Source organism: Cololabis saira, chromosome 6 (assembly GCF_033807715.1).
Source record: "Cololabis saira isolate AMF1-May2022 chromosome 6, fColSai1.1, whole genome shotgun sequence".
Taxonomy (NCBI): domain Eukaryota; kingdom Metazoa; phylum Chordata; class Actinopteri; order Beloniformes; family Belonidae; genus Cololabis; species Cololabis saira.
The window spans coordinates 26,431,924-26,456,910 of NC_084592.1; the positions used below are offsets into that span (position 1 = coordinate 26,431,924).

A 24,987-nucleotide genomic window follows, 5' to 3' on the forward strand; every position below is an offset into this window, starting at 1 on the left:
ATGAGGCGTCTATGAATATATGTCTATGGTAGCAACAGCAAACCGAAAACTGCGCATGTCCAGTTTTCTGAACCAGAGTTGCCAGTTAAAACTGGCGGTTTCCAGCCCATATGTTGCCATAATTAACACAAACACGGCTAATTTGTGTATGTATTTATTGTTAGAACATCAAATTAACCTGAATTGGTTCACGTTAGTGCACCGTTAAACCAATGCAGTCGAAGCATACGAACACAAACGAACTTGAACAACGTTCTTCAGCATATGATTTGTCGTCCCGAATCTGACCAACCTGGCAACGTGGTTTATGCAGCCAGACGAGCCAGACACTGACAAGAGCATACACTTCCACTTACTTCCGTGTTGGTGTTTTTAGTGAAGTACTTAGCCCGTTGGTCTATGAAGAAAAACATTACAGGGAACAAAAGGTCTTGTACGTAATATAGTGTCAGAAATGTTGATTATTATTATCAAGAATTATCCTCAAAACTTTTTATACGTGTTGAAATGTGTTTTTGAAAGACAGAAGCACCAAGGGAGTAAAGAACAAGAGGGACCCATCTTGCACTGAACTTTGTAAACTTAAAAGTTAACCATATTAAAGATGCACATGTGGCGTGTACGTTTCTGTGGCGCTCGACTGGAGATTGTATGATTTGGGGAAAATCTGGAGTGGCTCTGGTCTCAAACTGAGTGGTGTTTAAGAATCAGTGACTTGTGCTGTTCCTAGTATTTCAGCATTGACACGGTGTTCTGCCGAGTCTCCCACGACATTTGACCAGCATTTCACAGATAAAGTTATGGTAGTTTACTGCAGGTTGGACTTTGGACCTGCTGTATAACTGAGCTGTTTACAGACGGGTAAGGAGGCTCCTCTTATAAGCTGAAAGGTAACATAAACTTTTACAGCTGTCTTTACCCCTGTTTATTTTAATTGGTGAGTCTATAATACTGTTGACATTGTCCATACAATAGTAATAATACATTCATAATGTTATCTTGGCAATCTACTGAAAATGCAACCTGACGTTGGTAACCATGGTTTTATCAGAGCAGTATGGGAATCACGTGAAGTCGGGTCACCATTTTTTTTTTTTTAATTATTATTGACAGATATATACAGGAAATGTACAAAACTTCAGGATAAAATGCAGTTACAAATTAAGGACAGTAAATTATATATCAAAATAAAATAGAAGGCTTGAGGTTTAAGGAGGAAAACATTTTTTTTTTTTAATCAGGAAATATATTTTTCACAAAAGCTTCTCGTTTTAACTGCTTTGGGGTTTATGCTCTGTTTAAGACTGTCTGAATATGATATTAATATAGCTTTGAGAACAATTATATTTGGACATTGGCTAGCAAATTTAGTACAGGGAATATGATATTCAGCAATAATTAAAGCGACACTACGTAACTTTTCCACCTTAATATCATATTTCCAGAGTCATTGTGATGGTACATCAACTTCCAACAGGTTTAATGACACCTCTGTCATGGTCTGAGGGGTCTGTATCGCCTTCACTGGCACTATGTAACTTTGAGGAGCATGGTAGGAACCCTGCCACACTAAAAAACTACACATTTTTACGGCTTTGACTGCTTTACGGCATACGTCACTTCCCCCTCCTTCCCGATTCGCAGTCGAGACGAAAATGGGCGGGGCGTACAGCGCAGAGCTCCGCAGAAGCTGGTAACCCGTTGCTGTGTTGTGGCTGCAGCAGCTCCACACAACAGACGTGGGGAAAAGATCGCTAATGGTTTAACTTTTCACCTGTTTCCTGCTCGGAGGCAGAACCACGCAGGCCAAGTATCTGATATAACAGAGTAAAAGAGTGAAAGAGTCGTCGGCTCGCTTGGATGGCGGCTGTAACGACCAAACCTTCCACACAGTAAAGCCTGAATTATGGTTCTGCGTTAAATCGACGCAGACCTACGGCGTAGGGTACGTGGCAACGCGCAACGTACGGTGCGTGTCGCCGCGTACCCTACGCCGTAGGCTCTGCGTCGATTTAACGCAGAACCATAAATCAGCCTTAAACCACAAACTCACACACACCGGGTCGGATCAAAACACGGGTTTTATTCCCCACCTCGCCAGCTAAACGCAGTTGCTGGCCAGCTCTCTGCGGTGCAATTAACCCCAATCTTCAGATAAAACTAGTTTGTTGAGGAAAAAATATTAACTCTTATTTGTAGCTGCAGAGGAAAAAATGATCTCACGAGGAAAACAAAAATATTGCTCACGCCTCGGAGCCTCTTCAGCATAATATAGCAGTCAAAAAGAAGAAGAAAAGAGAAGTAAGAGGGATACAAAACATGTACTGTATGTTGTACTATTATACAAATTTATTGAAACGCATGGCGAGTCAAACATTTACCAAAGCAGCTGCCAAACACTCCTAAACAAGGTAGCCGGAGACGGTGGTTGTGCAGAACTGCAGCAGTAAATCCCTTCTAAAGAGTGGAGCTCCGACGAGGAGCTCCATTCTTCAGTAGGGATTTCATATGGATCCAGACCGTTAATAATCATTATTTTCTCCATATTACGCTCCCTGGCTTCCTTGTTTAAGGTATCCCGGTAAATTCCAGTTCCTTTCCAGCAGTTTAACATCTTTTTTTTTGCGTTCCGTCTGTTCACTTGGTGAAACAGAAAAGCGTCCCGTCTTCTCTCATCAAAACAACAATGTGCTGCTTTAAGAGAAGGTTGATTAAATATACTTCGTCTGGGCTTGTCATATCATTTTTTGATACAACAAATAGTACATGTTGAATGCTCAATTTATAGGAAGAATCAACTTTAGCATTTATAAAATGAGGTCAGGTCCAGAGAATATGAGTATATGTGCAATTCCAAAATAAGTGAGATATTGTTTCATCCACATTACCACAAAAAGAACAGTGTGTCAAGGTTTATCTTATATTTAATAAGATTGGTCTACTCTATTATTAGTATTTTAAAAGTAACCTCTCTTACTTTGTTTGTAACAATACATTTTCTTGACAAGACCCATGTGTTTTTCCAATCTATTTCATTATATAAGTTATTCCAATAGAAAACTGCTGCAGGTTTAGAAACAATATATCTCTGTATAATATACCTAATGCAATGATTCGTAGCTTTATCACTTAGTAAAGGGCAAATATTACCAACATATATGTCATCAGGATTCAACCTTGGAATATTAAAATTTTTACCTTTAGGAGGAAAACACAGTAACTTTCTAGCACCATCTGGTATTGCATCAAACACAATTGAATATTCTATAGCAGTAACAGGAAAACCATAGATTGAGAGAAATTCTTCATAAGTGACCATTGACCATTGACCATTGTCATCCAATAGTTGACTAGCCAGTAAAATATTATTATCAACCCATCTCTTAATATATAAAGATTTGTTTTTGAATCTAATATCTTGATTGTTCCAAATGAAATATTTGTGTGGAGAGAAATTGTGTGTGTACATCATGGACCAGAATAATAGAAGTTGGCTGTGAAAGTTAGATAGTTTCACAGGTAATTTGGAAATATTGTAGTTACATCTGAGCAGAAAATGTAGTCCTCCTAATAAATTAAACACATGGGCAGTAATAAAGTTCCAAATTGAGTTGGAATTTTTCAAGAAGAGTTTGATCCATTGACCTTGAAGGAAGCATTTAGGGAAGTGAAATCTAAGGCCTAAGTCTAAGGCCGCCAGAGCATAACTTGTTTATCATCTCAACATCTTTCTTAATATAATGTATTTTCTTTTTCCAAATAAAATTGAATACAATTGTGTCTATTTTTGTGCATGTGTCTTTTGAAACATCAAGAGCCATAGCTGCATATATAAGTCTGGAGAGGCCTTCAACTTTAGCTACTAAGGATCTTCCAGTAATGGTCAAACCCTCTGAAGCCAAAGATTAAATCTCTTTTGGACTGAGGCGAATTAGAGGATCAACATTTTCAGACAATCTAGAGTTTTGGTCTTTTTTAATTATAATACCCAGATATTTAACCTTATGCTTGACGGGGATCCCTGAGATACTACTGTCTGTACATCCTTTAACTGGCAGAAGCTCACATTTTGAAATCAATTCAATTCAATTCAATTCATTTATTAAGGACTGCACAACAAGTCGGCAGAATTTGCTTTCGGCACAGCATAGTGCCAGCACATAGTACTGTGTGGCAACAGACATCAGTTTATACATTTAACATACATGAGCAGACATCGACATTAAAGCAGACATTTACATACAGACTATACATTTAACACAAATGGAGTATGGAGATGAGTGGAGTTCAGTAGCCTGATGGCAGTGGGAAAAAAGCTGTTTTTGAACCGGGTTGTTTTTATTGAAATGGACCTAAAGCGTCTGCCAGAGGGCAACAGTTGAAACAGGTGGTTAGCTGGGTGTGTTGAATCAGAGATTATTTTATGTGCTCTTGTTATTGTGCGTTTATGGTAAAGTGAATCAAGTGATGGGAGGGGGGTGTTTGTAATTAGAGATGCTTTTTTTATGATACGTTGGAGTTTGCTGCGTGAGTGGGTGTCCAGACTGCCGTAGCAGACTGAGATGGAAGCTGTGAGGATGCTTTCTAGGATGGCTGTGTAGAACTGAAGGAGGAGATTGCGTTTTACTTTGTATTTCTTGAGCTGCCTGAGGTGGAATAGTCTTTGGTTGGCCTTTTTTATTATATGGCTTCTGTTATAGTCCCATTTGAGTGTATTGCTGATATGAATGCCCAGGAACTTGTAGGAGTCTGTGATTGTGATAGGTTGTCCAGAGAGGAGGAGGGGTGTTTTGAGGGGTGGTTTGCGTCTGAAATCTGTTATGAGTTCTTTGGTTTTGGAAGTGTTAAGCTGGAGGTTGTTGTCCTGGCACCAAGTTACAGCTTGGGCCACCTGCTCTCTGTAATGAGTTTCGTTGTTGTTGGTGATGAGTCCAGTTATGGTTGTGTCATCCGCATACTTATAGATGGAGACTGTCCTGTGGTGAGATGTGAGGAAGTTGGTGTAGATGGAAAAGAGCCAGGGGGAGAGGACACAGCCCTGGGGGGCACCAGTACTGAGGGTCAGAGGGCCGGACAGGAGTCCGCCTATCCTAACCCTCTGACGCCTCTGCCACAGGAAACTCCTGATTAGGTAACATAGGGAGGGGTGAATGTTCAAATGTTCAGTTTGAGAGCAGAGGCCAGTGAGAAAGTGTTTATGACTTTGATTGCATCATCAACTTGAGATTTATCTTTCAAAAAGAGTGTAGTCTCATCTGCTAGTTAGTAGAAATGGACACTATTCTACCAGCTATAGAAAGACCCAGTATATCACTGTTTTTAAAATGAATAGAGAGTAATTGCTAGGGGTAGAAGGAACAGATATGCTGAAAGCGGACACCCTTGACGGATCCCACTATTAATGTCAAGTCTTTTAGTGATGCCATATGGGAGTTTGATAGAACTATTTGCATTCGTATATAACATTTTGACAGAATTTTTAACCAAATTTTGTCACCAAAACCAAAAACATCAAGAGTTTTATACATAAATTGGTGTTGAAGAGAATAGCGCTTTGTAAAAGTCTAGAAAAGGAATGAAACCTTCATCTACAATTCATTCTGAATATTCCAAAATATCAAGGACCAATCTTATATTGTTTGTTATATGTCTGCCAGTCATGAAACCAGACTGTGTTTCATCAAGAGTTCCTTTTAATTTATTTGCCAAGCATATAGCAATGATTTTATAGTCATTATTCAGGAGTGAGATAGGTCTCCAATTATCTAACAATAAGGTGTCCTTTTGCGTTTTGGGGATCAGAGTGATTAAAACTTGAGTCAAGGAAGGAGGAAGCTTTTCATTATCAATGCTCTCTATATGCACTGCACTGCTGTCCATCTGCCTCACAGGGCTGATGACACATGGTATTCTGCCAGACACCATGCTGACCGTCACATTAGTGCCCGTCATTAAGGCCAAGGCAGGTAAAATAGGGAGTTTGGAGAACTATAGACCCATCGCCTTAGCCAGTATTCTTTCAAAGGTGTTAGAAAAGATGCTACTGGATAGACTGAGTGAGTTCATTTACTCCACAGAAAATCAATTTGGTTTTAAGCCTAAGCACAGTACAGATCTATGTATCTATGCCTTGAAAGAAGCTGTTGAATCCTACAGAAGGCAGGGCTCTACAATGTTTTTAGGGTTTATTGATGCTTCCAAGGCATTTGACAGAGTAAATCACCATAAGCTTTTTACTAAACTCATGCTTAGGGGTGTGCCTGGATCAATCATACGTATCCTGGTCTACTGGTATGACAAGCAAAGTATGCAGGTTAAATGGGGAAACAGTCTATCCTCACCCTTCAGTGTAGGCAATGGTGTACGGCAGGGGGGGCTTCTGTCTCCAGCCCTTTTCAACCTATACATGGACAACCTGTCCAAGCAGTTGGGGAAGTGTAAGACAGGTTGTCTGATAGGGAACACTCTGTTAAACCATCTGATGTACGCAGACGATTTGGCCATTATGTCCCCTAGCACTGTTGGGTTCCAGCAGCTGTTGGATTTTTGCTCCGAGTATGGGGTTGAGTTTGATGCAGTGTGCGAAATACCCATCCATATCCGGGGGGGTCCCTAACTCGCGTTTTTTTTTTTTTTTTTTTTTTTTTTTTTTAAACAGTGTGGCCCTATGCAATAAACCAATACAATCAGCCTACTATAGCCTATGACAAATACACGCACACTTTTAACCATTTTAGATTAACGTTGTTTTACAAACAGGAGGCAAAATTGTGCATTACGATGCAGAATGTTATTTACAAATTAAATCTGATAATTAAAATAAATAAAAGACATTAATTGGCACCACACTGGTGCACAGTGCACTTAATGAATAAATGTCATGTATAGGACACTGGCGCACGACCAGTGCATTGCAGAAACGAATAAACAAACAAAATAGGCTAATGTATTTTTTTAGATAAATAAAAAAAAAATACAATGAAAATGAATTGTGCATTCAAATAACGGTAATAACAACAAATGCCACTATCGGAGACGTAATAAAGTTTATATATATACACTTTATGTAAAAAGTGTGATATATCTTCAGAAAATAATTAAAAAAATTAACATGTCAATCCATCATTTCCAGGACTCTTATTGAGTTTCAGTTTTTTAATAGCATCTTCAATATCCTTCACTGTGATGGGAGCATCACATACTTCTTTATTAGCATTAGTAATGCTCTTAATAGCACCTAAAGAATTAAAGAAGCTTTCTATGTCATTTGTTGACAATTGAGACTTGTATAGATTCTTATAGAATAGTTCACATATCTGAAATCGCTTTGGGGTCCTGTGTGATGATTCCATCTGAACAAAGTTTTGTCATATTATTCACATTATGATGTTGTTTTTCCAGCTTGAAGAAGTAACTGGAGTTTGCTCCCCCTCTTCAAGCCATCTCCTCCTAGATCGAACAAAAGCTCCTTTTGCCTTGTGAATATATATATCGTCTAATTTTAATTGTAATATTTGAAGTCTGTTTTTGTTACCATCTGATAAGTTGTCAGGCAACTGTGATGACAAGGCAATAATTTCAGAGATTAGTTCTGATTCTTCCTTTTTCCTATTTTTAACCATTTCAGGTCATCTTTTCATATATTATTTCAAATTTAAGTAACTCCCAGTTTTTGCCGTATACTTTTTCAGGACAGGCTTTCTCACAACATTCATATATTTTCATTTTGATTAGGTTGATGACTAGCAGACATACACACTTCTAAAAGGATGGATTTATGATCCGTCAAGGGTGTTGGTAACATTTTAACTGCAGAAACTCATTCAACTAATAGATCAGATATTAGCCAAAAATCAATATGTGACTGTAATGAACCTGACTTCTTTTTCCATGTGAATTCCTTAACCCCAGGATTCTTATATCTCCAAATGTCAATCAGGTCTCTTTCATTCATAAAATCTAGCAAATAAGCATTGTTTTCATTACTCTTAATTGACCATCTGTCTATATCTTTTAAAGGGGACCTATTATGGCATTTAATGTATATTTTAAACAGGCCTTGAATGTCTTAAAAACAATCAAAAGCTTGTTTTTTCTACATAAATCAGAAATTCGATGCGAGCATCAGGGACAAAATCAATTCCATTGCTTTATTTTCTATTGGACTGTCCTAACTGGCAGAGGGTTTAACGGTTTCAGTGTGGACAGAGAGCGTCCGATGTCACGCAGCTCGACGCGATAGTCGGACGCTCGCATGCAGTTACACGGTGTAAATGGATCTTAAGCCTGAATTACGGTTCTGCGTTAAATCGACGCGTACCCTACGCCGTAGGCTCTGTGTTGGTGTAACGCGGAACCATAAATCAGCCTTTAGTTACCTGAAGGGGGGAACGGGTCACCTCGTCTTCATACTAATTCACACAGGACTTCACCTTTCAACCACTTACAAACTACAATTATGTGCTCAGAATCTGATACTCCGACCTTTGTTGACACTCAGTACGTGCACATACAGCGATTCAAGCTGGTTGGAGATCATTTGCACACATCGTACTGACTTTTAAACTGCATGTGAACACCTTAAGCCAGTCAAGTCAATCTGATCAAACCGGATTCATCAACCCGCTTGCAGCACCTAGATAAGCCAGTCGCAACCGCCTTGTTAATGCCATGTGTACGGAGACATGGATATTACAGTCTGCGCATGCTCGAGAATTTCCCCCGGGTGGGGTTTTCCCCCGGTGGAGGGGATTCACCCGGAAGTGAAAGGAGACGACGCAACGCTGCTCAGTAGTAGCTCCCTGGGGTGTCGTGTGACTGCTTCAGGGGTGTCGTCAAAATATTTCCTATTCTGACATTTCATATATAAATACTGTATTTTCGCGACCATACGGGCGCCGTGTGAAAAGGCATAGCCTCAGTCTTGTGTCATATTTCTGTATTTAAAACACACACGGCGCACCGACCGAAACGGCACACACACAAGAACACACACACACACACACACACACACACACACACACACACACACACACACACACACACACACACACACACACACACACACACACACACACACACACACACACACACACACACACACACACACACACACAAGCACAGGAGTGTGCGTATTTAAAAATACAGCGGGAGCAAAACTTTGTTTGATTGTAGGCTACTTTATTTCAGTTTTTACATTAATCAAACCCATTAAGTCTCATCCTCTGTTTCTGCATTAAAGAGCTCCGCTAAATCAGCTGTGCCAGTCCGAATTCCTCGCTGTCAGAGTCACGTTCCGTGCCGTGCGGCGCCTCGGAAATGCACACTTTTGCAAAAGCTCGCAAAATAATCCCAGCAGACACGTTAGCCCACGCATCAACAATCAATCTGCAAACTGTGGCATAAAAAAAAACAAAATACGCCGTATCCTACGCCGTAGGCTCTGCGTCGATTTAACGCGGACCCAAACTCCGGAGCCGGCAGACAGAAATCTCTAAATTTCGGAGCAAATTTCTTAACAGGCGTAGCTACAACTGTTAGATTTCATCTATTAAACCAACATCTTCCTAAATGATTTATTTCAGCCAGCATAATTCTCAACAGAGCAGCGTCCCAGAGAGAGTTTCTCTCCCGGGGCGACGCAGCAGCTTGACCCGGCGGACACGTCTCTTCTCGGGCTGTGAGCTGAGGTTGCTCCCCGGGGGCGGCGGCTCTTCTCATCTCCGAAAACATCGGGTCAAATTTCTTAACAGGCGTTATTTGGATAAACTGAGCTCCGGTTGCGGATCTTAAGGTTACCTTTATACCTGAAAAAATATTAAAACTTAATAAAGTGCCATATTAACAGCGCTACAGCTGAAATTAAAACAGCTTTTGGCTCTCTGCTTCCTGATCAGGTTAGGGATGAAAACGAGGGGTAGGGGGAGAAATGGGACAGGCACCTGGGCCAAGTGCCCTAGATCTCAAGTGCCCTAAAATATCCCCCTTCTTTTTTAGGGGTTAGGGAAGAAAAGAAGGGCGAGTGAAGGAGAATTGGGATTGGCCCTTAGAATGCACTTTTTCCTTTCCTCGTTGTTAAGCGGAAGTGGCTCTTTGTTGAAATGGTTACCATGGTTACCTCGGGTACAGCGCCACCTAGCGTCACGGAGTCAGCCATGCTCTGGTTACAGTGCTGTGGACATTCCTATGTTTGTAATTCCTATAATAGAGCCTAAATGAAAACACAAAGGGGAATTAAGCACACTTATTTATTTGACATATTTTCAGTTTATATACACATTGAAATGCCTCTTCTCTCTTATTACATCCATCCATCTGATTTGTTGTTCCGAGTTCGCTCCCGTTGTCGCCACTATCCTCGCGGGAACTGCGACCCAGGCTACAGCAGGTGGTAGTTCTCGCGAGGCGACGCTAGTGGCAATTCAGTTTGCTGTTTCAAAATTATTATATCATAAAACGTGAAATTTGCGGGAAAATACTAATATGGGAAGACGGTGGGAAAGAGGGGTAAAATACGGTAGTTTCCCGGCCAAAACAGGAGACTGGACAGGCATGGCTTAAGGTTTGTCTCCCACTAGAGGAGTTTTATAAATAAAACTGAATTGGAAATCACATTGTTATCATTTATAATTTATAACATTGAGGAAATATATATACTATCCTCTTATGATATTTCTCCTCAGTTATGGTGTTAAGAATGCCAAATTGGTCCCCATAACATTCTTGCCAAGCAAACATTACCGTATCTTCCTGCTGAAATCCATTCTCGCTCAAACACACTTGTGTTGGAAGTTCAGAAATACTTCATAGTTCAGATATCCGGCTTGGATTCAACCCTAGCATTTTCCCCTCGGCCTTGTTGTAGCATCATGTTACTAAAGTTGTCCAACAGAGATAAATTCTGAGATTGTTGGGCTGGCTGCCATGTCCTTTCACAGCCACCACAGGAATTAGGCCACTAGATGATGCATTCATGTAAAGCCAAAGGAAAAACAAACAAATAAAGAAGAAGCCCTCTGGTATTGACACTCACACTTGTTTTAGTTCCAGTGTCTTTAAGTCTCCCTCATTGAATGAGCCCTGCCTCTATGATAATTGAGTTATTGGTTAAGGAGGAATGCCCCTCAAATTCTTTGCTCGGGACATGGCAGATTATTATGTTCAATTTGTAGTCAGAAGTTGGAATTTCCAAATTTCAACTGGAACACCCCCTGAGGTCTGAACTTGAAAGAAACCTTGCCTACCCCGACTTCCGGTCCCAACATGCTTGCTCTGCACATCAGCAAAGAAAACGCTCAGCTAATTTTACTGTGTACAACAGCTCTGTCATGTTTTATTCACATAAAGTCTGAGATATACACACAATACTGTTCACTTTTTATCCGTGGATGTGTTGCTATGCTGTTTGCACGTTCTAAATCACACATACAGAGTTGTGAATTGGTATTGCTCACAATGGGTGGCGGTGGGTACAGTTATTCTCCAACTTTCCAGCTGGAACGCTGAAAACTCGGGTGTGACGTCATTCCGGGTTCTGATCTTCAACTTCGTCAAGGGAATGCACCATGTCCACTTGAAAGGCAGTATATACAGCAATTCTATTTCACAGTCACATACATAAGTAGCAGAAGAAAAGGCTGGACAGCGAATTGCTCCAGACAGTCCAGGACCAGTGTCTTCTGGGGGAGAAAGAAACTCAAAAACGAACTCAAAAGCTCCCAAACTAAAATATATCCCAAATGACAGTGCAAACAATATACTGTATTTTCTGGACTATAAGCCGCACCTGTATATAAGCCGCATCCACTCTATTAAAAAAAAAGCCGCAGGTATTTATGTTGTTAGATTACATATTTACTACATGAACAGAAGGATTTTGAACTGTAAATGATGTACATGTTTGTACCTAAATAGATCCTCTCCTAACAGTGTCTTTTAACACGGCAGCAACTTTGCTGATTAAAACGGGACAGAACCAAGAGAAAATAACCGGTATTTATTTATCTATTTATCTGTTTGAAATCTGCTTCTACCTACTTCTATCTGCTAAAGAAGAAGTAGCGTATTCTTCTTTGCATTTATTTTGTCTTAGTTTTCATTCTAATTCCGGTTAGCGCTCCCCCTAGCGGTGGAAGAAAAATCCACAGAATAGCCGCACCTTTGTATAAGCCGCACGGTTCAAAACCTATGAAAAAAGTAGCGGCTTATAGTCCAGAAAATACGGTAACTGCTCACATCACATTAAATAACTTTTACATAAATGCAGAAAAACCTACTGTTAAATAAAACAACTCAACTTTATGTTTCAGAAGTTACATTTGTATCAATCCTGAGAGCATTTCTGGGAGTTCTTTCACATAATGTCTCGGCTCTGTGCTTCACATTTGAAACATTTGACTGCTCATTATCGTTACAGAAACATGGCTTCAAGCACCTTGGGCAGAAAGCTGGTGGCATGTCTCCTCAATGTTTCTGAGGCTCGTAGGAAAGACCTGGTGGAGACCGTCGCCAAGGCAGCCTTGTACAGCACTGAAGGCAAGGTTCATCTTCTGACCTCAACTACACATTTACAAGTAACATAATGAGTATGTTGCACACCCTGAAATATCATCTCTGTCCTGCAGGATTCACCAAATGTAAAGTAACTTTCTGAGATATCAGTTCCACCCCGCTTGTGTAAAACCGGTGTAATTATTCATCAGGTGTTAGACGAGAGGGGACCACGGTGCTGAACATCTTCAATGATCATGACTACAACCGCTCTGTCATCACTATTGTGGCCTCTATTGACTCAATCAGTAAGTAACTATTTTAGTTTTGAGCTGAAACCTCACTAGAATAAAAAAAAAAAATATTTGTAGTTTGAAAAAAATCTTGGATGGATAAAGTGAGCTTCTTGCTCCTCTTGTTGCCTCTTTTAATATGACTTTAATTTTCACACATAAAATGGGCATTTTTCAAATAAAGATCACAGTGAAAGGTTTATCTTGAATGGTTGGCTGAAATTCAACTCTCCTAATGAAATAAAGGCTGTTGTCTTATTAAGACAGTGTACCCATATTGTTTAAAAAAGATACCACTTCACACTGTTGTCGCAGTATGTTGAATCTCATCTTTGATGCTTTCCAGGGGAGGCAGTTCTGTCTGCGTGTGAGGAAGCGTGTGGGCTGATCGACATGCACGCCCACACAGGGGTCCACCCGTGTATGGGAGCCGTTGACCTCATACCGATCTATCCCTTAGGGGACGAGGTGGGGGTGAAAGACTGTGCTCAAGAGGCGCTGGGTGAGATGTTTTTTACGCTCTGTGCACTGTTGATGGACTCTCTTCATGAGCTCCTTGGGGACAGGCCTTTTGTGATTTATATTCTGTCCAGTTCATCCTTTGACTTTTTCCAGTCTCTCAGTAATAAGATAAACATTCAGTGTGACCAGTACTCGAGTTGTAAAATAAAATCAGGGGGGATGGTGGATTTTATCATATGGGGACAGATAATTTGTGCTGATTACAAATAATATAATATATTACAAATAATAGCACTGACCAAAACACCTGCAGAAATACTGCAGGAATGACATAGCAGCAGTTAAATGCAGCCTTCTGTAAGCTTTAAATATCCACTTACATCAAATACATCAAAACACAACAATAAAAAACAGTTTTCTGAACTTATCAATATGACTCTGTCCTTCACAGGATAAGTAAAATGGATCACTGCAAAAACTCACAATCTTAACAAGAATATTTGTCTTATTTCTAGTTAAAATGTCTCATTTTAGTAAAACAATCTCATTACACTTAAAACAAGACTCATCACTGGAAAAAACAACAATTTTCACCTGTTTCAAGTAGATTTTCACTTAAAATAAGTAGAGAGCCAGTGGAACAAGATTTTTTTGCTTGTAATAAGAAGATAAATCTTGTCCCACTGGCAGATTTTTCTACTTATTTCAAGTGAAAATTTACTTGAAACAGGTGAAAATCAAAATAAGTTATTTTTTTCTGGTGTTTTTTTTCTGGTGATGACTCTAAATGTTGAAATAGCAGTAAAACCACATTCATTGATGAAATGACATAAGGGATGGAAAGGGGGGATGGCAGTTTTACAGGGGGGATGATTTGGACCGTTTTTATTTCAGGGGGGATGCCATCCCTCCCTCATCCCCCCTCAACTCCAGTACTGAGTGTGACCACATGGTGCTTATGTGTATTTACTGTTTGGCCTGGACAGTACTGTATACCAAAACTGTATTGTTATTGCAACATCAACAAATGCAATGTCAGTACCTCAGAAACAAATCACAGTAAATGGTGGTCTCATTTTTCAACTGACATTCACATGCCAATCAGAGGAACCCTTGCTGCTTGAGAAAGACACACTTGCTTATTTCCTTTTTCTTATATGCTATATGTATACAGCAAATGTAATTTTCAACTATTATAACACATATAATGTTCCCTAATATCGTGGATCTCTAATAAATGTTACAGAACCAAGCTGTTACAAGCTTACATTTTTGTATACAGTCATAAAAAAGACCATCTTTGTCGTGCCTGTTTCTGTTGGGCTCTTTGACTGCCGAGGATGCTCCTCAGTTTTTGACATCAGGAAACTGTATAAAAAGTTTCAAAAATAATATCTGGTCTATCGCAGATTTTAAAATGAAGTAAATACAACCTCAGAAGACCAACAATGTGTGACATACTGCATTAGACTGTGTGATTATTTGCTTTAAGATTTATTTATTTTTTGTAAGCCAAACACAGAAACTGTGATAAGATCTGTGTACACCTTTTCAGTTCCCACAGGAATTAAGAGGGTGAGTAGCAGACAGGTTCTGCTAGTGAATATGCTCGTGTCAGCTGCCAGTCAACCAGGGGCATAGCGACGCTCAAAGGCTTGAAACAAGGCAGCTGGACTTACTTTTTCTTTTGTTCTTGAAGATGTTTCATCTTCCACCCAGGAGGCATCTTCATTTAGTCTGAGGACACGTCCTGGAAGGATGCCTTTGAGAGCTCTGCAAATGAAATGTACATGATTTTCCGGTTCATCAGTGTATGGGACCACCTTTAAAGAAAGAGGTCTGGTCTGGAGCGTTCAGGTGTGTGTAAACACAATACAAATGAGAACAGACATCATTAATGATCTTGAAAAAGTAAATGTTGCTTCCCATCAATCTGTGAGGGGTTCTGATGCCATTTACAAACGGGTTGTACTCCATTCATCTACATGGAGAAACATTAGTCACAAGTGGAAAACTTTTAAGGCAATGTTCTCAGAGATGGATGTCCCTTCAAGTTCACTGAAAGGTTTGATCAGAGAAAATGCAAACACACTCAAAAGAAACCAAAGGTCTCAGTTAGTATGTTAAGTGTTAAAGTTCATGACAATAAGGCTGATGTCAATTTTAAGAAATCAGAAATGTGTGTAGCCAGCATCTTTGGCAGATATGCCGAGCTGGTTTTCTTATTCCCTCCATGAATTAACCATTTAAAATAGAAATAATTATGCACACATTTATTACATACATTTTAACTTAATCACATAAAGTAAGGGCGGTATCACATAGGGCTTCCTGGAGAAGCATCAGTGGTGGACAGTAACGGAGTAAATTTACTTGAGTACTGTACTTAAGTACATATCCAGAGGATTTGTACTTTACTTGAGTATTAGATTTCTTTGGTACTTATTACTCTTACTTGAATACATTTCCAAGACAAATATTTTTACTTTTACTCAAGTAAATTTCTAGGAAGGCTGAAAAGTACTTGTTACTTTCAGGTCTGCTCTTTTTTCTTCTTCCCTAAAATCCTATTGGACACAAGCTGTTTTTGTCAAAGGAGGAGACCTATTACAGTGCACGCTCTCCACTGGGATGTACGTGAAGCGGAAATACGTCAAGCCTCCTCAAAACGATACCGCCAAAGTAGCCTGCGTTTGTCAAGACAGAGTCAAGACAGAGCTGCAACAACGGCTACGCCTGCGTCAGGAGAAGAAAGACAATCCGCTGAGTCGTCTGAGTCTGATAATGAGCCGGACTCGGAGCAGGGACTTTCACAAAATCCTTGGCCGTATCTTAACTCAATGTTTGAGTTCGACCGAGTAAAAAACGAGGGCACAGACAAACCACAGACATTTATTTTCAAATGTTTATTGTGTCTGCCGAAGCAGAACTACCTCTCTGCTTTCAACAACTCAACATCGAATTCTCAGAAACAAGAGTTAAAAGATCCTTAATTTAATTTAGAAAAAATATAGTAATTTACTGATGTGGAAAATAAGAAATTTACTCTTACTCTTACTCTTACTTAAAGTAAATTTAAAAGCATTTACTTTTGGATACTTAAGTACCTTTAAAAGCAAGTACTTTTCTACTCTTACTCGAGTAATATTTTGACTGAGCTACTTTTACTTGTAACGGAGTAAATTTTGACCAGTAGTATTTGTACTCTTACTCAAGTACTGGGGTCGAGTACTCTGTCCACCTCTGAGAAGCATTTACCTGTTAATCATCCAAATGTATCCAGGCATTGTCCAGTGGCAATTATTTGAATTACATTTAAAAAAAAGGGCAATTGTTGGCTAATTGATCGATGTACCTCTAGTAAACATTTTGAGAGGATTTCACAAGAATGGCAGGAGAAATCCTCTCTTGCTGAAAACAAGCATAGCAAAGCATGCTGAGCATGCTGAAAGCAAAGCATGCAGTTTTTCTTCCCCCAAAATTGCAACTGATCATCTATAAGACCTTTGGAAGAATGTCCTTTAAACACATAAAACCATGGGGGAGATACTTGACTGTCATGTCTAAGACATTGCATCCACAACACAGCACATGTGACTACAAACACCAACGGTTAAACATGGAGGTTTGGGCTTGTTTTGCAGCTGCAGGACGTAAGCAGCTTGCAGTGATGGAGTTGACTGTGAAATCCTCTGTATTAAGTAAAATCTAATTCTTTGTGACACTTTGGCCAAAGTCCACGGTTTTCACACACTGCTTCTAAATCTTACCACACTGGGGTCGCCACAGTGAATCATGGTGTTCCTTATCGATATTCCGTTTTATGCCAGAGACTCAACCCTGCCCATTTATCCAGGCCTGGAACCAGTGCCATGACCGGTTGGGGTAGCAGAGGGAACTGGGGCTTAGTGGCCTCCCCAGACACACTTAGGCACGTGACACGGCAGGAGATTGAATTGGGGAAATTCCAGTGGGATTGCAACTAGGAATGGGCGATATTTTACCGTTCACGATATACCGTCAAAAAAATTCCTCACGATAAGAATTTGTCATGTCGCGGTAAAAACGATAAATTCCCGTTGATGATGTTTTTGTGTAAAGCTGATTTTTGGAAGGAAGGAAGGAAGGAAGGAAGGAAGGAAGGAAGGAAGGAAGGAAGGAAGGAAGGAAGGAGAGAGCAGTAGGAAAGAAGGAAGGAAGGGGAAAAAAGAAGGAAGGAAGGAAGGAAGGAAGGAAGGAAGGAAGGAAGGAAGGAAGGAAGGAAGGAAGGAAGGAAAGGGGAGAAGGAAGGGAGAAAACACGGAAAGGAGGAAGGAAGGGAGAAAAGAAAGAAAGAAAGAAAGAAAGAAAGAAAGAAAGAAAGATTCCCGTTGATGACAAACATGGTGGATCTGAGAGCGAGATAGATTCATAGTTAAAAAGGTGGAGTTCAATTGGTATTTTTTTTATCGTCATTTTTATCGTTATCGGGATCAATGCCAGAAATAATCGTGATACATTTTTTAGTCCATACCGCCCATCCCTAATTGCAACCAACTCTACTTCTTCTTTTTTTCACATGACCGTATACAGTACCAAGTTCATCCATAAAGTTAGTAATCTAAGCTGACTGTGAAGGGACTTCCTATTATTATTTCCTGTGCTGTTGATTAATGTCACATGTTACCAGTTGACTTGGCAGCCACGTGTCCTGCTCATAATGAGAACTATGCACCTTGTATGTTAATCCCCTTGGTGTGATTGTAAAATGGTACCTAGCAAGCCCGCTAACAAGCACTTGAAGCACACATGCATGTGATCAGCTGTCCCTGTGTCCATTTTCTTTTTTCCCCGTCCATCTGACGCGCATCCCCTCAGGTGTGTTTAGTCGTTCACGCTCTCTTTCATGTTCTCATTGCGTTTGCGTTTTTGGATGTGTGTGCATGTGCTCCAGTGACCGTTCAACTGAAACATGTCTGTGCTCATTCTGTGGCTCAGCTGTGGCTCAGGGACTGACGGAGAGGGTCCAGGGCACCAGTGCATTCCTCTTTGGCTGGGTGGACTCCCCTCTACAACGTGGGCTGGCACAGAGGAGGAAGGAGATGGGCTGGTTTAAGAAAACGCCAGACCTGGGGGCTATCAGGTCCGACATCGGGCCCCGACCACAGAAGCGCTACGGCCTCACAGGTGAGCTGGCGGCAGGTAGTAGCTAAAATTAATGTTAGACTATCTAATTGTTAACGTTTAAACCTGAAAAGCCAGGTCAAATGCGTATTTGGTATGAGCTCACAACAGAGGGGACTTTATCTCTGTACCTGATTGTCATCCTAAACGTAAGCACCAAACTCATGACACTTGCTGCTTTGAAAACTATCTACTATATGGGCATTTCCACTTGCAGGAGTTCAGGGTCTTTGACTGAACAAAATAGCCCAGCCGATAATGCATCACCATACAAGGAGACAAAAAAGCAGCAAAAGAATAAAGAGAAGAAGAAACACATAAACAATGGATGCTACTTGCATTTTTTATTTTGGTATTTTCAGCACAGGTGGTAGTGATGAAGATTAAAAGTAAACCCCGCTCTGACCTCTACATTGTCGTAATACACCAACAAGACCTGAACCGACTCATCAATCCATCTATCCTTTTTTTCTTGTAATCTCCAACTTCATCAAATGTACTCGTAGCAAAATGTCTCTGGCCCAGATGGTTCAAATGAGTTGTGGTCACATGATTTATGTTCACGTGAGAGTGCTGAACAAAATGTAGAAATCCTGATTAGCAGAGTTATGGAGCTAGAACAGTCTCATAATTCACAAATGCACACGTCGATCCACAAATGCACAGGACAAAATTCACAAATGCACAGACCGATTCACAAATGCACAGGACAAAATTACAAATGCACAGGACAAGTTTCACAAATGCACAGAACAATTCACACGTGCGTAGGACAAGATACACAAATGTATTTTTGATGCACACACAAATATAACCTGATTTACAAACCCTTTTCTGTCTGTGAGCTGCGCTGGATTTGTGTGTGACTTTTGAGACTCCCCTGACATGACTCAATCCACAAATACGTTTTTTTTAACACTGAAGGATCTGCAACCAATCAGATGTCTTCCGTTGTTTCATCCAATCTCAAAAGTCACACCAAAATCCAGCGCAGCTCACAGACAAAAAACGTTTGTAAATCAGGTTATTTTTGTGTGTGCATCAAAAACACATTTGTGTATATTGTCCTACGCACTGTGAATTGTTCTGTGCATTTGTGAATCGGTCTGTGTATTTGTGAATTTTGTCCTGTGCATTTGTGGATCGGCGTGTGTATTTGTGAATTATGAGACTGTTCTAGCCCCATACAGAGACACCCATCAGAAGTTTTTTGCCCCATAAAGGTTCCTGAAGGCCACTTTTACAGGGCCGTTCCTGGTAATGGAGACACAGGGAAACGGGCCGTCCCCCCGAAAAACCTACCCAGAACTCCTGCTAGTGGAAACGCACCTCTTTGCTGCACATACAGTATGCACATACAGTATGCAGAATGTTTTGCATACTGACTCGGTAGCTGTTGTTAGAACATAGTATGCAACTATCAAAAACTACTGGCCTCTGCTGTAGGGGCACATTGCATTATGGGATATACATGGTAGACTGGTCAGTTGCACACTTGAAAGTTTCCCAAAAATAGCAAACCATCTGCTTGCTTCTTGCATACTGAAGATTGTGCAATCATTTGCAAACTGTATTCTTTGCACTTCATTTTGGGATGCACCAGTAATATAGCAAGTGCTTTCAAAATCGCCACTGATCAGACATGAGAAGGTTTTCCCTGACCGACACACCCCTGTAGAATGCAGCAGGTTTTGAGCCTGTTTATTCTTCATTCCTCTAGACTTGAACACATTCTTATCAATTCTTGCAGCTGGCAATTTGTCAGAAATATATAGAGCACTTTTATACTAAACCTGACATCTTAAGAACATTTTGATGCTAAACTTGTATTTCCCAAATCAGAAAGTCCAGAAAAAATGAACTTGCTCTGAGGTTTATTGGTGGCTCAGCAGCTTGCTCAAGTTAAATCAGATGAGAAGAATACCTCTAAGCAAAGTGAAAGTTAAATATGTGACTAACATGAACCCTAGGGGCAGGAAAATATTAATATCTGCTAATCATCCCACTCATTTCTACAGATAAAAATCAAATAGCACACATAAAGGTTTATTGTTGTCCATTCACATGTTTATTATTGACCTTTTTATGCCATTATTGCAGCTTGAAATATTTTTTCTTGCTAATATAAAGAGCATGTCAGAGGAAATTGAGTGGGCGCTGACATGCCCTGAAGTTGACGTGAGAAAGTTGCTGGTTGTTGGTAAACAATGGATAAAGGAAGTGGGGAGTGATAGCTAGTGGTTACAGAGGTGGCTCCAGAGCCAGGCCTTAACCCCCCAGCTGCTCCCCAGGCGCTGGATAAATGGCAGCCCACTGCTTCTAGTGTAACTAGTGATGGGCTAAAAGCAGACTCCCGAATTTCCACAAGAGGATTAATAAAGTATCAAAAAAAAGAAAAAGAAAAGAGGAGGACATTTTTGAATAAAACAGAGAGCTGGACCAACATTATAACCGTCACTAGCTGATATCAATTCTATTGTATGACACGCTAAAGCCGTTAGGCTTGAATTGTAGGCCAACAGGCCAACCTCTTCTACAGTCTTTTCCCCTGTTGGGTTTCCTGGTGACGGACTTGGTCGGATCATAGACCGTAAATATGATGGTAGAAGCATTAGTCACACGATCCATTCGTTTCTAATGAGTGCTTTTGAAGCCTCTTTTTTTCTGTGTACTGCATGCAGCCATTTTGCCAGGGAAGCTGCGGGACACGTGCCCTCAGTATTTCATTCAAAGTTGGCTGTGGCTACCCGCTCCTTCAGGCGATCCCTGCCAAATCGGCCAGTCGAGGAACTGCAACCAATCTTAGTTCTGTATGAGACTCAACCCGGAAGTCGGATGGTTGGCACTTGGTTAGGATTAATTTATACCCATTTTAGGATGACTTAGCAAACTACGACTCAATATCACTTGTGTGCAACTTTTGCTGTCTGCCAACCACTCATTAATAAATAAATAAAAAAGGAACTGGAATGAAAGCTTCAACATTGAAGGCACTGAGATGTTTAAGCTGTTGCATTTCTGTTTGCATGCATCACCATTGCAATGCATGCAATTATTATTAATTAATGGGTAGAGATGACTTAATGACTCGAGGGGTGCAGGTGGGGACGTTGAGGACATAAATATGGCTGAGCAATGTCATTTCCTGATCACATCCAATAAGCACCAGGCCAAGAGGACTTTTTCTGGGGCTCTGCTAATGTACCTAAATCAAGATCAAGGTGTAGATTCTCAGTCATAAGTAATTCTCAGAGACTTGAATCAAGACAAGTGGACTTCCTTTTCTTCAGTTCTAAAGACTTTTCACCTTCTATCCACAAGACTGTCAATTTAGGCTGACTGTTGAGGACTTTTGAGTTTATGACAAAGTCTTGTTCAAGAACAGGAAATTCAGCATCCTTGACTCAAGGCTTAAAGAATTATCTGAACCAAGGCAGAGACTTCCCAATAACTCTTGTGTGGTTGTACCAGACCCCATTAATGGAAATCTGCCCATAAAGTGCTTATCTGTACCAAAAATGTGGATATGGCCTCTTAAAAAAAAAAAAACAAACTGTTGTCAATCTTTTGACTCATTCGCAGGTGTGGGAGCCAGTCCATATGTGATGAACTGTAACGTTACTATAGACACGCAGGACGTCACCATGGGCCACAGCATCGCTGCAGCCATCAGAGAGTCCACGCCTGGAGGTCTTCCTGGAGTTCAGGTGTTGGCGCTGCCGCATGAGGGTACTGTTGAAATAGCTTGTAATGTGGAAAGCGTGAAGGGGAACCCGTCCAGTCCCCTGACAGATGAGCCTTGGCCATCGTTCAGCATTGATGGTCAACCGTACAGTCATGCTCCAGCCTCTCTAATCACAGCCAGGGTAGCTGAGCTGGCAGGGAGGCAGGGGGTTGGTGTTAAAGGCACTGCTCTGGTGGGGTTTACCCCCCATGAGTGCAGGGGCTTAGCAGAGTTTGCACTATCACAAGGGATTGCTGAGTTTTGGAAAGAGCAGTACAGGATCCGCATGTGAACCTAAATCCTTGCCAACACAATGAAACGCCTCAACAGATCAGTATAATCTCTGATTCTACTTTAATTAACCTAAGAGTTAGAATTTGAGTGCAGGTGCCTGTGACATATAGCATTTAACCCTTTTGATGATGGCTCTAGGTACATTAGCGGTGTAGCATCTGTGCACAAGCCAGTAGAAGTGTAGACTCCTCCAAGAAACAACAAAACGCCTGCTAAGGGTATTGTTACAGGACAAGAAAAAATGCATTTAGCTGGGATTATACTGGGTTATAAGCCTATGTCCACGCTAGTCTGATTGCATTTAGAAGTGTGAAACGTGTGTCACAGTTATGACTGGCGTCCACCCTAATGCAATGAGTTTGAACATCGAACCAGAAAAAATTGTAATCCTCTGCAAGTCCCATTTCAGTTTGGGGACGCGGCTGCAGCATAATGTTAATGGACAAACCTGTAAACATTTGTTACATCCCTGTAATCCCTTTTTATTTACTGTTTTTGTTTATTTATTACTTGTGAGTATCTGGTACTGGGGTGCAGAGGTTTGGTTGGGCGAGTGTGTTTCCTGTTGGAGGTGGCCACTACTAATTCACCTGTCAGCTCAGGTCCACTGGTGTGGGAGGAGTTGCTGCAGGTCTGATGGAGAGCGACGCCAACCAGAGGAAACCTCTCCCCAACAAAACTGCTGCTGGAGCAGTGAGCTTTGGCAGTCGTCTCACACCACCTCATGTGTGAAAACGTGCTGTCCATTCTGTCTGATGTTGTGAGAGCTTTGGGGCCAAATGTTTGGTTTCCCTCAGCCATTCTGCCCAAGCAGTTTGTGGCCCTGCTAAATCTTGTTGATTGAATAACTTGTGAAAGTAATGGAAAACAGTAAGGTAAATATTAGATTGCTCCAACGCTTGAGTTGTATGTAAAAGCCTACTTTGATGAGGATTGGTTTAGAGTAGTTAGTATAGTTAATATTATTGTAATTTTGTTTTGGTTAAAGGTTAGGTTTAGTTAGTGGATTTATTATTTTAAGGTTAGGGTCCAGTTCTTTATGCTTATTTCTTTGGTTTACGTTGGAGTTATTTTCTTTATATAAACTTTAGTTCTTGGGTTTAAATTGTAAACTGTTTTCCATGCTGTTGCACTTCAACTTGAACAAAAGAACCATTTGGTCAAAATAAAAACATATCTTTACTCGCAAAACCTGCCTTTCATTTGCGTATTCTGTGATCCCTAGTAGCAGAGTACGTAATAACATTAGAAACAGTTACATAGTTTCAGATTTGCTTCATGAATTCTTCTTTTGGGGTACTATGTGTTCTTCCCTGGTTTGCGACGCCTACATCAGGTGACCATCACTAGAAGATAACACACAAAGTAAATGCGTATTCACTGTGATCCCTGGAAGGTGCAGATTCCCTCCTCAGTGTGTGCTTTCACAAAGCATTTCATAATCTAAAGATGGTCCCTTTCCTCCACGTTGGGGTCCAGAGTCAGCAACACATCCTAATGTCTCTGCTCACTGACAGCTTTTATTCAGTCGGCTCTCAACAAATCACGTTTCTGAAAAGCAACAATGAAAGAAATTACGTTGAAACTTTGAAATACGTTGTGTCCAGTTGGTCGCTGGTTGAAAACCCATCCTTTTTCCTCCCTCTGTGGAAGGACTTTCATCTCATCCTCTGCATAGAGTTTGCAGCCATGGTTGTAATCCTAACGCGCCGCCTAAAAAGCAAAGACACGCAGTGCTCATTCCACCCCCATTACAGCGCTGTTACTACCCGTCAAGGCGGTACTGCCATGGAAGAGCGTTTTAATGGCGTTCCACTTCACACAGCACAGGGGGTGGAATAAAGGTGTTACGAGGGTTGGAAGGAATAGGCTCTTGTGAAGGGGATATAGATGGTCCTTAACAGCGGTATAAACGACAACATGGAGACAGAACAGCAAGCTACAAGTCTGTTTTTAAATATACCTTAACTGCCAATATTAATGGACTATTGAATGAAGAAATGGCAGCAAAGGTTATTTTCAGCCTATTTTCACTGGTGTGCACATGCTCAGTGAGCACAGATGGCCCCGTGTTGGGTGTTTGCAGTTGTGTAAGCTATTTATGTGATGATCCTCGCTGAAAAATACACCAAAGCACGAACAGGGTACCAGCTAACTTCTGTGGACTACGGTGTCCTATAACCTATAACAGTAATTAACCATTATCCATCACATAAGGGCTTTTGCTTTTGAATAATCATTTGCATGATCATCTGCTGCCTTCTGACTACAGTGGTAGTAGCTGTCACAATTATTTGTACAGAACTAAAGATGTTTTTTGTTTTCTAAAGATGTAGAGATCTTTATTTTTCTGTGTTTTGAAGACGAGTCTCGCAGGACGACGTACAGAAAGTTAAGGAGATGCGGAGAGAGAACTAGGAGAGTTATGCTCATAAAAAGAAAAACACTGTTTCAATGAAAACACCGACACCACCCTATTGTTTTTGGGGAAAAGTATAATGGAAATCCAGGTACACTTCTGTTTCATCTGTTCCCTCAGTCATCACTATGAAGGAAAAGCCA

At 40.7% G+C, this 24,987-nt stretch overlaps 1 protein-coding gene across 3 annotated transcripts; it reads left to right on the forward strand.

Annotated features, from left to right (window-relative positions):
* Positions 1-634: 634 nt before the first annotated feature.
* ftcdnl1 (formiminotransferase cyclodeaminase N-terminal like 1) lies at positions 635-24,382 on the forward strand. 3 transcript variants are annotated; one of them, XM_061723818.1, is made up of 6 exons: positions 635-890; positions 12,416-12,534; positions 12,702-12,797; positions 13,129-13,284; positions 18,222-18,410; positions 21,990-24,382. In XM_061723818.1, the coding sequence occupies exons 2-6, from the start codon at positions 12,420-12,422 to the stop codon at positions 22,421-22,423; spliced, it is 990 nt and encodes a 329-aa protein (XP_061579802.1). In that variant the 5' UTR covers positions 635-890; positions 12,416-12,419; the 3' UTR covers positions 22,424-24,382. The 3 variants fall into 3 exon arrangements, with proteins under 3 accessions (XP_061579802.1, XP_061579801.1, XP_061579803.1); XM_061723817.1 differs by having other exon boundaries at positions 635-861; XM_061723819.1 differs by lacking the exon at positions 635-890 and having other exon boundaries at positions 12,467-12,584.
* Positions 24,383-24,987: the final 605 nt, after the last annotated feature.

Bases quoted from the DNA above. Each gene is read 5' to 3' on its own strand.
- ftcdnl1 (XM_061723818.1), top strand. From the start codon at position 12,420: ATGGCTTCAAGCACCTTGGGCAGAAAGCTGGTGGCATGTCTCCTCAAT. The intron at 12,535-12,701 runs GCAAGGTTCATC...ATTATTCATCAG, and splicing joins AGCCTTGTACAGCACTGAAG to GTGTTAGACGAGAGGGGACC. The intron at 13,285-18,221 runs GTGAGATGTTTT...TCTGTGGCTCAG, and splicing joins CTGTGCTCAAGAGGCGCTGG to CTGTGGCTCAGGGACTGACG.